The sequence below is a fragment of the Aquarana catesbeiana genome, linkage group LG01 (genome assembly GCF_042186555.1).
Source record: "Aquarana catesbeiana isolate 2022-GZ linkage group LG01, ASM4218655v1, whole genome shotgun sequence".
Lineage (NCBI taxonomy): Eukaryota > Metazoa > Chordata > Amphibia > Anura > Ranidae > Aquarana > Aquarana catesbeiana.
The window spans coordinates 228,574,131-228,588,581 of NC_133324.1; the positions used below are offsets into that span (position 1 = coordinate 228,574,131).

General features: G+C 46.7%; 1 protein-coding gene across 1 annotated transcript in view; it reads right to left on the minus strand.

The window, feature by feature from the left end:
• Positions 1-11,864, minus strand: part of RFC5 (replication factor C subunit 5) — a 92,955-nt gene extending 81,091 nt beyond the window's left edge. The window contains exon 1 of the mRNA XM_073625650.1: positions 11,540-11,864. Coding sequence (XP_073481751.1) covers positions 11,540-11,712 — 173 coding nt within the window. The 5' untranslated portion in view covers positions 11,713-11,864. The remainder of the gene's footprint in view (positions 1-11,539) is intronic.
• Between the last annotated feature and the right edge of the window lie 2,587 nt (positions 11,865-14,451).

A 14,451-nucleotide genomic window follows, 5' to 3' on the forward strand; every position in this document is an offset into this window, starting at 1 on the left:
CAGAACCCTGGGGGACCCCACTTTCCACCCCTGCCCATTCTGAGCACTCCCCATTTATCACTACCCTCTGAACTCGCCCTGTAGCCAGTTTTAAATCCATCTACTCACCCTATGGTCCATGCCAACAGACCTTACTTTATATAGTAAACATTTATGGGGAACCGTATCAAATGCTTTTGCAAAATCCAGATACACCACATCTACGGGCCTACCTTTATCTAGATGGCAGCTCACCTCCTCATAGAAGGCTAACAGATTGGTTTGGCAAGAACGATTCTTCGTGAATCCATGCTGATTACTGCTAATGATACCATTGTCATTGCTAAAATCTTGTATATAATCCCTTAGCATCCCCTCCAAGAGATAAAATTCTATTGATGTTAGGCTAACTGGTCTAACTGCCAGGGATGTTTCTTGGCCCTTTTTTAAATATTGGTGCTACATTGGCTTTTCTCCAATCAGCTGGTACCATTACAGTCAGTAGACTGTTCGTGAAAATTAGGAACAATGGTCTGGCAATTACTTGAGTTCCTTAAGGTAGCCTCGGGTGCAAGCCATCTGGCAACGGTGACTTAATAATGTTACTTTTTCAAGCCTATTTCTAATTCTGTCCTCTGTAAGACATGAGGGCGCTACCTGTGATGTGTCATAAGGATAAACATTACAGTTTTGGTTACTGAAGCCCCCCGATTCCCTCCTGAAGACTGAGAAGAATAAATTCAATACCTTTGCCATCTCTCCATCCTTAGTAACCAGATTGCCTTCATCATTCTTAATGGGACCAATATAATCTGACCACCCTTTCTTACTATTTATGTACTTAAAGAATTTCTTGGGATTTTTCTTACTCTCCTCCGCTATGTGCCTTTCGTGTTCTATCTTAGCCACCCGGATTGCACCTTTACATTTCTTGTTGCACTCTTTGTAAAGTTGGAATGCTGATGACAATCCCTCAGCACGTGTATTTTTTGAAGGCCTTCTCCTTTGCTTTTGTATGTATTTTTACGATGGAGTTAAGCCACCCAGGATTTTTATTAGTTCTTTTAAATTTATTTCCCATTGGGATGCACTGGCTAATGCCCTTATTTAATATGCTTTTAAGGCATACCTATTTCTCCTCCGTGTTCTTTGTTCATAAGATTTTATCCCAATTAGTATCTTCTAGCAAGGCTCGTTGTTTAGGGAAGTTGGCTCTTTTGAAATTCAGTCTTTTTGTATTCCCCTTACGTTTCCTATTATTGTGATTTATACTGAAACTAATTGACCTGTGATCGCCATATACCTTAATTGCCCCGTATTTCCATGTCCGTGATCAAGTCTGTATTGGTAATTAGGTCTAGTAACGCTTTGTTTCTAGTTGGTGTGTGTACCATCTGACCCAGGAAATTGTTCTGCAAGACATTTTGGAACTTGGGAGCCTTAGATGAATGCCTGGTTCCTGCCTCCCAGTCTATGTCTGGATAATTAAAATCCCCTATTATGATGACACTTCCCATCCTTGCCGCTAATCTAAATTGTGATAGAAGGTCCTCCTCCTCCCTCTGGTTAGGGGGCCTATAGTACTCCCAGTATTACTTTCCCCTTAGTTTCATGCCTTTGCAACTCTAACCATAAGGATTCCACCTCCTTCCTTGCTCCCTTAGTGATGTCATCTCTCACATTCACTTGTCATTTTTGATATACAGGCATACCCCTCCGCCTTTTTACCCTCTCTATCCCTGCAATATAGGGAATACCCTTGAATGGTTGCCAGCCAGCCAATCATGAGAGCTGTTGAACCAAATCCCTGAAATTCCTACAAAATCGAAATCCTCCTTGTAGAACAGTAGCTCTAGTTCTCCCACCTTGTCTGCCAGACTCCTGGCATTGGTGAACATGCCACGTAGTTTAGACTGGTTGCATACAGTCTCCTTATTGGGTGTTTGGAGGTCACAAACTCTCCACAAATCTGGATTGTATGGGAGGGTTGCAAGAAAAAAGCCACTCTTCCAGAAAGGCCACATGCAGACATGACTGAGCTTTGCCAAAACGCACCTTGAAGATTCTGAGGCCACATGGAAAAAGGTGCTCTGGTCAGATGAGACTAAAAAGTAATTATATGGCCTCAACACCAAATGATATATCTAGCGGAAATCTAATACAGCTCACCATCTAAATAACACCATTCCTACAGTAAAATGGAAGTGGTAATATCGTGTTATAGGGGTGTTCGCCGGCAGTAGGGACTGGAGGACTTGGGAAGAAGTTTACCTTCCGGCATTACAATGTCCCAAAGCACACAGCAAAAATGACCACACAGTGGTTGAAAGAGAAAAAGGTGAATGTCCTTGCATTACTCAGTCATAGCCCAGACTTAAACCCCATTGAAAATCTGTGGAATGACTTGAAGACTGCAGTCCACAAACAATCACCATGAAATTTAACTGAACTTGAGCAGTTCTGCAAAGAAGAGTGGACAAATATAGCAAATACTGCAGAGTCTAGATGTTCAAAGTTAGTAGACATAGCCCAACAAACTAAAGGCTCCAATTAAAGTGGAGGGCCACCCTGAAAAAAAAAAATTAACCAAAAATACTAAAAAAAAAATAATTTTTTTTTTAAACTTACCTAAACCCTTGTTGCTAGGCAGTCTTCCTAATCTGCCTCTTCCGCGGTGTGTTCTGCTCCTCGGTGAGCGGCCCCGTTGTCTTCTGGGAACTGTGTGTGTTCCCAGAACACCACGGGGCCATTCACAGAGGATCACGCATGCGCAGTAGGAAACTGGCAGTGAAGCCGCAAGGTTCCACTGCCTGTTTCCCTTACCTAGGATGGCGGTGCTGGGACCCGAGAGCCGAGGGACGGGTCGGCCTCGGGCAGCCGACATCGCGGGCACCCAGGACAGGTAAGTACTTATTTAAAGTCAGCAGCTACAGTGTTTGTAGCTGCTGACTTTTTTTTTTTTTTTTTTTTTTTTTTTTTTAAGGCCGGAATCCCGCTTTAAAGCAAAAGGCGGTTAAACAAAATACTGACATAAGGGGGTGATCCTTTTTCCAACTCAGTGATTCGGTTTTTGAATTTTTTTCTGACATGTTGGTGTTATATCTTTCATTTGGATATTATAAGTTGCACTGAGTAAATACAGCTGGATAAAGCATCCTATGCATTAAGGTGAAAAAACTTTTGACACTAAACGGCCCCCTAGCCCCCCCCCCCCCCGTTTTACTCACCCGAGCCCGTTCGTTCCCTCGGCAGAGACACGCTGTACCTCTCTGCCTGGGGTTCTTGGCTCTTGGATAGATTAATAGCAGTGCAGCCATTGGCTCCAGCTGCTGTTAATCAAATCCAATGACGCGGGCACCGGGGAAGATTCTGGCATTCTGTGCTTATGGATGCACATGCTGGACTCGGAAGCACGCCTGCAAGGTAACCCCCAGGGAAAGCGCTTCTTCTAGGGAGTTTTCCGATGCGGAGAGGAGCCGCGAGCGCCGTTGGTGGACCCCAGAAGACGAGGATCGGGGCCACACTGTGCAAAACGAACTGCACAGTGGAGGTAAGTAGGATATGTTAATTAAAAAAAAAAAAAAAAAAAAAAAAAAAACAAACAACAAGGGTTTACAACCCCTTTAAAGAGCACCTGTCATTTTATATCCATCATGGCAGCCTGTTAGCGGGCATCCATTCACCTGCTGCTGCCACATCCCTCACCTTGTTGTGTCACTGCTGCATCACCAGCCGTCCCAATAAAGTGAATGGGACTGTCAGGAGAGTCAATAGCGGGTCAGAGGAGGAGCCGCTGCGGGACAGAAATGACAGTTGCTCTTTGAAAATTATGAATTAAATGGAGTTGATTTAAATAAAGCCTTTTTACTAGTGATTTAAATAAAATCCACCCTGGGGTCTGGTATGGATTTGGGAGGGGACCCCACGCTGTTTTTTTTTTCCCAATAAATTTTCCATTGCTAAAATTGCCTCTGAGCACAAGTCAGATCAGTTAACTGCTTAACTGATCCGACTTGTACTGCGGCAATGTGCCCCAATCCAGCAAATCGCCGTCATTGTATGTCGGCTTGTATATGGCGATTTGTGGGCGCGCGCCCACTGGCCAGCGGGGGGAATCAGTGGGTCCGGCAGATTCAATGTCCGCTGGCCACCCACGATCGTTCCCCACAGTGACAGAACGGGGATCTTGTTTAATAAACAAGGCAAATCTCCGTTCTGACAGGGGAGATCACACAGATCCTGTCTTTCTGCTGTGCAGGAAGACGGATTTGTGCATTTTCCCAGCCACACAGTCCCCCATACGGTTAGTAAACACACCCCGGGAAAACATTTAACCCCTTGACCGCCCCTGATGTTAACCCCTTCCCTGCCAGTGCCATTAGTACAGTGCATATTTTTAGGATGGATTACTGTAAAAATGTGACTGAAACAAAAGATTCGCCCTGGGACTTTGAGTGAGGTAAGCACAGTTTAGCCAATAGACGTGGCAGTAGTAAATACAGTATAAAATGTATTCATGTAGAGATAGTACATGCATTGATATCACCAACAAATGGCAATTCATAAGGGATACATGTAAATGAAATGATAGCACACAGGCATCTAGTATACCCGACACGTTTCGCAAACCCAGCTCGCTCTTCAGGGGTGGATGCATGTAAAATGTACCTAGGGTGAAAAAAATACAGATTGGGTATATAGCGTGGTATTGATAATATAGGCACAGGGTAAGAGGGGCTTTAGTATAAGAAACCCCATACTCACCACTAAACATGGCCAAAACAATGGATGGGTAGCTCCCGGATGGCGGCAGCAAGTGTCTCGCCAGGGAGCTGAGGCAGCGGAGCCATACAAGACCACACCAAGGGCCAGGTGCAGGAAAAGCATGGCACAGATAGAAATTGTGTATCCCTAGGGGTCTCACTGTGTCCATGGAAGGTATTGGCCGTAAACATGAATATGTATGTCAGACAATCTAAAGTAACGGAGTAAAGTCAGTATATAGTAATATATATGTATCTATGTATTAGGGATGCACCGAATGGGTTTTTTGGGGCCGAAACCAATACCGAAAATAAATATTCCTTAATCCCGAAAACCGAAACCGAAAGTGACTGTTTTCAAAAAATATTTTTGTACAGGAGATGGCCAGAGACTGCGGGCGCGGTACAGGAGATGGCCAGAGACTGCGGGCGCGGTACAGGAGATGGCCAGAGACTGCGGGCGCGGTACAGGAGATGGCCAGAGACTGCGGGCGCGGTACAGGAGATGGCCAGAGACTGCGGGCGCGGTACAGGAGATGGCCAGAGACTGCGGGCGCGGTACAGGAGATGGCCAGAGACTGCGGGCGCGGTACAGGAGATGGCCAGAGACTGCGGGCGCGGTACAGGAGATGGCCAGAGACTGCGGGCGCGGTACAGGAGATGGCCAGAGACTGCGGACGCGGTACAGGAGATGGCCAGAGACTGCGGACGCGGTACAGGAGATGGCCAGAGACTGCGGACGCGGTACAGGAGATGGCCAGAGACTGCGGACGCGGTACAGGAGATGGCCAGAGACTGCGGACGCGGTACAGGAGATGGCCAGAGACTGCGGACGCGGTACAGGAGATGGCCAGAGACTGCGGACGCGGTACAGGAGATGGCCAGAGACTGCGGACGCGGTACAGGAGATGGCCAGAGACTGCGGACGCGGTACAGGAGATGGCCAGAGACTGCGGACGCGGTACAGGAGATGGCCAGAGACTGCGGACGCGGTACAGGAGATGGCCAGAGACTGCGGACGCGGTACAGGAGATCAATGCAGCCTCACCAGTGTCCATCAAATGCAGCTTCACAAGTGCCTGTCAGATGCAGCCTGTCTGTGCCCGTGTCCATATGTAGCAGCCCGCCAGTGCCCATGCCATGCAGCCTCACCAATGCCCGTGCACATCAAATGCAGCAGCCCGCCAGTGCCCATGTTATGTGCAGCCCGCCAGTGCCTGGTAATGCTATGTCATGCTGTGTGTCAGATCTGAATCGCCGTGCAGACAGTTTCATCTCAGTACGCCCCTCAGAGTCTCCCCTCCCCCCTCCTCCTCTCACTTCTGTCCTACACAGCCTCCCCAGTGCCTGGTAATGAATGTCACGCTCACACGCTATGTGTCAGAGATCTGAATCGCCGTGCAGCCGATGTCCCGCCTCCTATGACACACAGCACAATGATCCCTGGCATTGGATCAGAGTGCCGTCTATCACAAGAGGCGGTCTAGGAGGCGGGACATCGGCTGCACGGCGATTCAGATCTCTGACACACAGCGTGTGAGCGTGATATTCATTACCAGGCACTGGGGAGGCTGTGTAGGACAGAAGTGAGAGGAGGAGGAGGGAGGGGAGACTCTGAGGGGCGCATGGGATGAAATATGTGCAGCACCCGGCGGGATGGCCCTGCCCCTTTTTTCGGCGCCAGTATCGGCAAAAATTCTCTTTCGGCTTTATGCCGAAAGGGCCATTTTCGGCCGATATGTTTCGGTGGCTGAAATTTCGGTGCATCCTTACTATGTATGAATAAAAGGCCTGCGCCAAGGATGGTGAGGACCTGAAGACTTTAGGGAAAAGTAGTAAAAAGCTACCAAAAGCTAACAAGAGTGACAGTGAGGAAATGGCAGAAGAGCAAAGGAAGAAAATAAAATAGAAAATGAAATGAGGTGAAAGTATATAATGAAACCTGTAATGTCAAAAACAGGCTTAAAGTGGGTGCTCAGAGTGGACCATGTGAAAACACGTGAGTATACCCGAGTAGAGTGAATGTGTATATGTATGGGTGGTAAGTCACAGCAGAGGACTTCCACAGGTGTGTGTATCCTCAGTGAGAAGGACAAAGAAATCCACGCCATGCTGAACCTCAGATAAATACCCCCGGAAGAGCTCAAGAGGCTCCGCCCCCCAACGCCACATGTGGATGACTGACAGGCGCCCACTGTCATCAGGAGGTGCGCATGCACGGACACTCCCCTAGGTCATCCAGGTGGCACAATACAACCAGCTACACTGACACCGCATATACATGGCGCCGATGTGTAGGTGGCCCCACCCGCTCAAGAAGCAGGCGGGGACAGCGGGAGACAAGAAACCTCCCTTGATACACATCGCAGCTCCCAAAGCAAAACAAACACCACTGCCATCAACAAGGAATAGCACACCAAATAGACTAGGGTATATGCCTATAATGAGATAAAAATTATATGTTGGAAATTAAACGGCTAATGCATAATAAAATGCATGTATGTATATAATGGCGAGGTGACCACAGACCAGTTTTAGGCTAAATGGGGGTTTTCCACCCGTGTTCAATGTAAAAAACAAAAAAAAAAAAGTGCAAGGTCTGGTGTCACCAGTGACACACTTCCATCCCTGAAATATACAAAAAAACAAAAGATTCGCCCTGAGACTTTGAGTGAAGTGAGCAGTTTAGCCAAAAGTCCCAAGGCGAATCTTTTGTTTTGTTGTATATTTCAGGGATGTAGGTGTGTCACTGGTGACACCAGACCTCTTTTTTTTTTTTTAATGTCACTGGTTCCCAAAAAAAAAAAAAAGTGTCAAAAATGTCAGTTAGGTGTCCGATCTGTCCACCGCAATGTTGCAATCCGGCTAAAAATCACTGATCGTCGCCATTACTAGTAAATTAAAAAAAAAAAAAATAATAATAATAATAAAAGTGCCATAAAGCTATCCCCTAGTTTGTAGACGCTATAACTTTTGCACAAACCAATCACTATACGCTTATTGCGATTTTTTTTAACAAAAATATGTAGAATATATGACATGGCCTAAACTGATAAAGAAATTTGTTTTTTTTTTACTTTTTTTTTGGATATTTATTATAGCAAAAAAAAAAAAAATGTTTTTTCTTTTTCACAATTTTCACTTTTTTTTTTGTTTATAGCACACAAAATAATGGGTACAATGTCACGTGACTGCGCAATTGTCAGTTAAAGCGACGCAGTGCCGTATCGCAAAAAGTGGCCTGGTCATTAAGGGGGAAAATCTTCCGGTCCTTAACCAATTGCCGTCCGCCACATAGCACAACGATGGCGGCAAAGTGATTGTGATATCCTGACCGGATGTCATATGACGTGATTATGATAACACAGCTGGCATGCAGCGATCGGAGGTGCTGTGTGTCAGTCACCGCAACTCTGATCGTGGTATGAAGCCTCTGACAGAGGATTCTTACACGTGATCAATCACAGCTGATCATCGCGTGAACCTGGAAGTGCCGGTAAACGGCTTTCCTCGGTTCGCGCTGACAGGGAGAGGCAATCAGCACATTAATTCTCAGCACAGCCCCCCATCAAAAGGTGCCTATCAGCTGCCAATCAGTGCTTACCACCTGCCAGCCTGTCCCCATAATAAACACCTGTCAGTGCCCACAACAGTGCCACTCAGTAATGCCTGTCAGTAGCTCCTCATCAGTGCTGCCTATGCAGTGCCACCTATCAGTGCCCTTCAGTTTGTTTTTTAATTGTCTGCCTTTTTTCCTTTATAGAGCAAAAATTAAAAACCACAGAGGTGATCAAATACCACCAAAAGAAAGCTCTATTTGTGGGAAGAAAATGATAACATTTTAGTTTGGGTAGAGTGTTGCATGACCGCGCAATTGTCATTCAAAGTGCGACAACTCTGAAAGCTAAAATTTGTCCTGGGCAGGAAAGGGGGAAGTGTCTGGTATGAAAGTGGTTAAAGTGGTTGTATATCCCCAATGCGGAAGTTGTACCTATAGATAATGTAAATATCTCCTAAACATGCACCGTTTAGGAGAGATTTACCTTGTAGTGCGCCGATGCGCTGTGAAGAAATGGCGCTCCGAGCTGTTTTTCACTAGCAAGTGCCGTGACTGACGGCTCCTGCGCGCACGTGCGGGAGTAATGTCACACTCCGGCCAGTCACCGAGCCGGAGTCCGTGGCCCTGGAAGAGTGGCGAACATGGATGCGGCCTCCAGCGGGAACAGCGTGGGCTTCGATTGCAAGTAAGTGGCACTTAATGGGCTAGTATGCATATGCTTTTACTTTGCAGGGGGGAAAAGAGGAAGTAAAACTCACCAGGGTTTACTTCACCTTTAACCACATGCCGATCGCCGCATGTAGATATACGTCAACAGAATGGCACAGACAGGCAAATGGGCGTACAGGTACGTCCCTTTAAATTTGCAGGCGCGTGGTTGCGTGCGCAACCCTGCCTCGAGCTCCGCGATTTTGCCCGTGGACTCGGTGTCCCGCGATCGTGTCACGGAGCTGAAGAACGAGGAGATGTCAGTGTAAACAGATCTCCCCTTCCTAGTGACATGTCACTGATCGTCTGTTCCCTCTCATCGGGAGCAGCGATCAGTGACGTGTCACTTGTAGACACGCCCCCTAACAGTTAAAATCACTCCCTTGGACACACTTAACCCCTTCCTAGCCCCCTAGTGGTTAACCCCTTCACATTTACACAGTAATCAGTGCATTTTTAAAGCGGTTGTATAGTCTTTTTTTTTACTTTTACCTACAGGTAAGCCTATAATAAGGCTTACCTGTAGGTAAAAAAAATATCTCCTAAACCTTTACGGTTTAGGAGATATTCCCCTTGCTATGCGCCGCTGACTGCAGCGGCACATGCGCACAGGGGATTCTCGGCTGAAGCCCTGCAGCTGCCGGACCTTGCTGAGTAAGAAATCTCCCACGCGCATGCGCGGGAATGATGACATCGCGGCTCCAGCCACTCACAGCGCTGGAACCACGATACCCGGAAGACACGCCGAGGCAACATGACAGCTCCCTCGGCGTGGACCAGGTAAGATACTGACGCCTCGTTCTAAGGCAAGTATTTCATAATGAGCTAGTATGCGGTGCATACTAGCTCATTATGCCTTTTGCTTTACAGGGTTAAAAAAAAAAAATAAAAAATTGCGGGTATACAACCGCTTTAATCACACTGATCGCTGTATAAATGTGAATGGTCCCAAAATAGCGCCAAAAGTGTTCGACAATGTCGCAGTCACGAAAAAAAAAAAAAAAGATTAATAAAAATGCCATAAATCTATCCCCCATTTTGTAGACGCTATAACTTTTGCGCAAACCAATCAAACGCTTACTGCAATTTTTTTTACCAAAAATATGTAGAAGAATACGTATCGGCCTAAACTGAGGAAAAAAATGTTTTTATATATGTTTGGGGGATATTTATTATAGCAAAAAATATTGTTTTTTATTTCAAAATTGTCGCTCTTTTTTTGTTTATAGCGCAAAAAATAAAAACGCATAGGTGATCAAATACCACCAAAAGAAATTCTCTATTTGTGGGGAAAAAAAGGGTCGCACGACCGCGCAATTGTCAGTTAAAGCGTCGCAGTGTCGAATCGCAAAAAGTGCTCTGGTCTTTGGCCAGCCAAATGGTCCGGGGCTCAAGTGGTTAACCACTTCCCGACCGGCACACGCCGATGTATGTCGGCAGAATGGCACGGCAGGGCAAATGGGCGTACCCGTACGTCCCTTTGAATTTGCCGCCCTGCCATCGCGTGCGCGCCGGCTGGGAGCTCCATGAGTCGGGTCGCAGGTCTCGCGGACTCGCTCGCCTCACGGAGAGGACAAACGGGGAGATGCTGATGTAAAACAAGCATCTCCCCATTCTGCCTAGTGACAGGGTCACTGATCTCTGCTCCCTGTGATCGGGAGCAGAGATCAGTGACGTGTCACACACAGCCCATCCCCCCTACAGTTAGAAAAATTCCCCGGGACATACTTAACCCCTCCCTAGCCCCCTGGTGGTTAACCCCTTTACTGCCAGTGTCATTTACACAGGAATTTGTGTATTTATAGCACTGATTGCTGTCTAAATGACAATGGACCCAAAAATGTGTCTGCCATAATGTTGCAGTCACGATAAAAATCGCTGATTGCCGCCATTACTAGTAAAAAAAATAAAAAAAATTAATAAAAATGCCATAAAACTATCCCCTATTTTGTAAACGCTATAACTTTTGTGCAAACCAATCAATAAACACTTACTGCGATTTGTTTTTTACCAAAAATATGTAGAAGAATACGTATCGGCCTAAACTGAGGGGAAAAAAATTTTTTTTATATATTTATAAAAAAGGGCATCAATTTTGTTTGGGAGTCGCGTCGCACGACTGCACAATTGTCCGTTAAAGCGACGCAGTGCCGAATCGCAAAAAGTCCTCTGGTCAGGAAGGGGGTAAAATCTTCTGGGGCTGAAGTGGTTAAGAAACTGAGCCGACTTGAATGCAACTTCCATTAAATTCAATGGGCTAAAATCGGACTCAAGTCGGACCAAAGTAGTGCAGGAACCTTTTCACAAGTCTGACCAGTTAAGACGACTCTCATAGGGAAACATTGACTTATTTTTTTTTTTTACATGACATGTGCTCCCAATGTTTTTATTTCTGGGGTAGCAGGATTCCACATCCAGTCATCACGCCTCTCCATCAGTCTGTCACCTATGATAACTGACACAGCCAGTCTGTAGTCTTGACCACTCCAAGATTACAACACACACACCGCTAGACCATGCATTCCCCTACCATGGCAGGTTCCTGCTCTGTGCGGGCTGAGATTTGGCTTCCGGCACCATGATAACGGACCACACTGACACACACTGCGCTCCTCCGCTATACAACACTGTCAAATCCCAGGCTCCAGCGCGCTGGGTCAGGAGGCGGGGCTTCAGTTTCGCGCCTTGCCGGTGTTCTGCCATATAGTGTCCTTGTATCAAATAGTGTCCGCCTCGTACTGCGCAGGCGCTGCGCCTGCGCAGTACGGAGGAGCAGGAGATGCCGAAAATGTCCGAAGGTGATCAGCTGACCATCAGCTGTACACGGCGCTCGGGCACCTGTTAGCGATGGCAGTGTAAGAGGGCCCCTCGCGGGCTCGCTTCGCTCGCCACGCTTCGGGCACGGCCTCGCTGCGCTCGGCAAATATTTATTCTAACTCTATGTCCACTTGGATAGTGGGGAATGATCCTGGACATAGGGTAAGAATAAATGCGCAGGCGCCGTGTACAGCTGACGATCAGCTGTTGAACTTCGGAGACTTTCGGCGTCTCCTTTGTCCTCCGTACTGCGCCTGCGCAGTACAGGGAGGACACTATATGATAGGGGACTGAATTCGACAAGACACCGGGTGACTCGGCGCTTCTCGCGAGATCACCATCTCCTCAGTGATCAGTCAGCGAGGTCACTTCCGCCTTCCTCAGCCGCTCTGTGACTTCCGCCTGGTACTGCGCTGTGGTCTGTGTTATTGTTATGTCAGTCATTTCCCGCTGAGGAGCTTTGTGTTCTATTTCCCAGGCAAGCTGCTGGTGTATTGTTGTGTGAAATGCCCCAGCTCTCTATTATTCCTCGTTTCTCATAACTCACCGATGGAGGACCTTTTCTCGACTCAAATAATCCCTCCTCAGTCCTCTGTTATTTCTCTGGTTTGATGTATGGAGCCCTATATAAATCTGATAAACGTCTGCTCTACACCATTCTTTTTTTTCATATGCATCTTAAATTCGGCATTTTTGGGTTTAACCACTTCAGCCCTGAAAGGATTGTCCCCCTTAATGACCAGACCATTGTATGCGATTCGGCACTGCGTTACTTTAACTGACAATTGCGCGGTCGTGAAACCTTGTACCCAAACAAAATGGATGTTCTTTTTTCCTCCACAAATAGAGCTTTCTTTTTATATTTAATCACCTCTGCAGCTTTTATTTTTTGCGCTATAAACAAAAAAAGACCGACAATTTTGAAAAAAAAACAATATTTTTTACTTTTTGCTATAAAAAATTTCATCAGTTTAGGCCGATGTGATTTTTTTTTTTTACCAAAAATATGTAGAAAAATACCTAACAAGCATAAATTGATTGGTTTGTGCAAAAGTTATAGTGTCTACAAAATAGGGGATAGATTTATGGCCTTTTTATTATTTATTTATTTTTTACTAGTAATGGCGGTGATCTGCGATTTTTATTGGGATTGCGGGAGACAGATTGGACACTTTTTTTGGGACCAGTGACATTTATACAGCGATCAAAGCTAAAAATAGTCACTGATTACTGTATAAATGTCACTGGCAGGGAAGGGGTTAAGACTAGGGGGTGATCAAGGGGGTTAAGTGTTCTCTAGGGAGGTGTTACTAACTGTGGGGGGAGTATACTGACTGGAGGAGGAGAGAGGTCGCTGTTACTGATCACTAGGAACAGCAGATCTCTACTTCCCTGTCAGAACGGGGATCTGTTTGTTTACATATGCAGATCCCTGTTCTGGCTCTCTGTGGAGCGATTGCAGGTGGCCGGCGGACATCACGGTCACGTGCATTGGCAGCGCGTGCGCCCCCTATAGCTCTTAAAGCGGTCGACATACACCTATGGCGATTCGCGCATCCGTGCTAACCTGCCGCAGTATAATGATGGCAGCTGGTTGGCAAGCGGTTAAAATTACTTAAACCCCTCAGAATATTATATATATTTCCTAAAAGCCGACAGGCCCCTGTAGAAACATCACTTTAACAGCTTGATCTCTGGAAGATTTACCCCCCTTCCTGACCAGGCCATTTTTTGGGATACGGCACTGCGTTACTTTAACCACTTCAGCCCTGGAAGGATTTACTCCCTTAAAGGGGTTGTAAACCCTCAAGGTTTTTCACCTTAATGCATTCTTATGCATTAAGGTGAAAAACCTTCTGTAGTGCAGCAGAGCCCCCTTTTACTTACTTGGCTGGGAAGGGGTTAAACATCTAGGGTAGTCAAAGGGCTAACTGTGTGCCTAGCGAGTATTTGTGTTTACTATGTCTGCTGCATTAACTAGGGCAGTGATGGCGAACCTTGGCACCCCAGATGTTTTGGAACTACATTTCCCATGATGCTCAATTACACTGCAGAGTGCATGAGCATCATGGGAAATGTAGTTCCAAAACATCTGGGGTGTCAAGGTTCGCCATCACTGAACTAGGGGACACACAGAATCCATCCCTTCCACCCTGTCAGAGCAGAACTCTGGCTTGTTCACATAAGCACCGATACCTGCAGATCGGCTTCTTCTGTGATACAGCGCGCCCCCTGCAGATGGAAGTGCGGAATCACACACCTATATACGCAGGGGTCAAGTACTGGGAAAAAAAAAAACTAGGAACTCACCTAAGATCCCCACCACCACCTCAAAAATAAATGAATCCCCACCCAGAATAATTCGTATTCCTTTCCACAATGTATCACCATCCCCACCCAACATCATCCATCCCTCTCCACAATGTATCCCCATCCCTGCCCAGCATCATCCATCCTGCTCCACAATGTATCCCTGTCCCCACCCAGCAGGGGCAGCTGGAGAGCACTGGGGGGGGGGAGTGGAGACTACTGGGGGGGAACTTGAGAGCCGGGGGGGGGGGGGGGACGGAGAGCACTGGAGGAGCTAAAGAACACTGGGTGGGGGCAGCAAAAGAAGCTGGATAG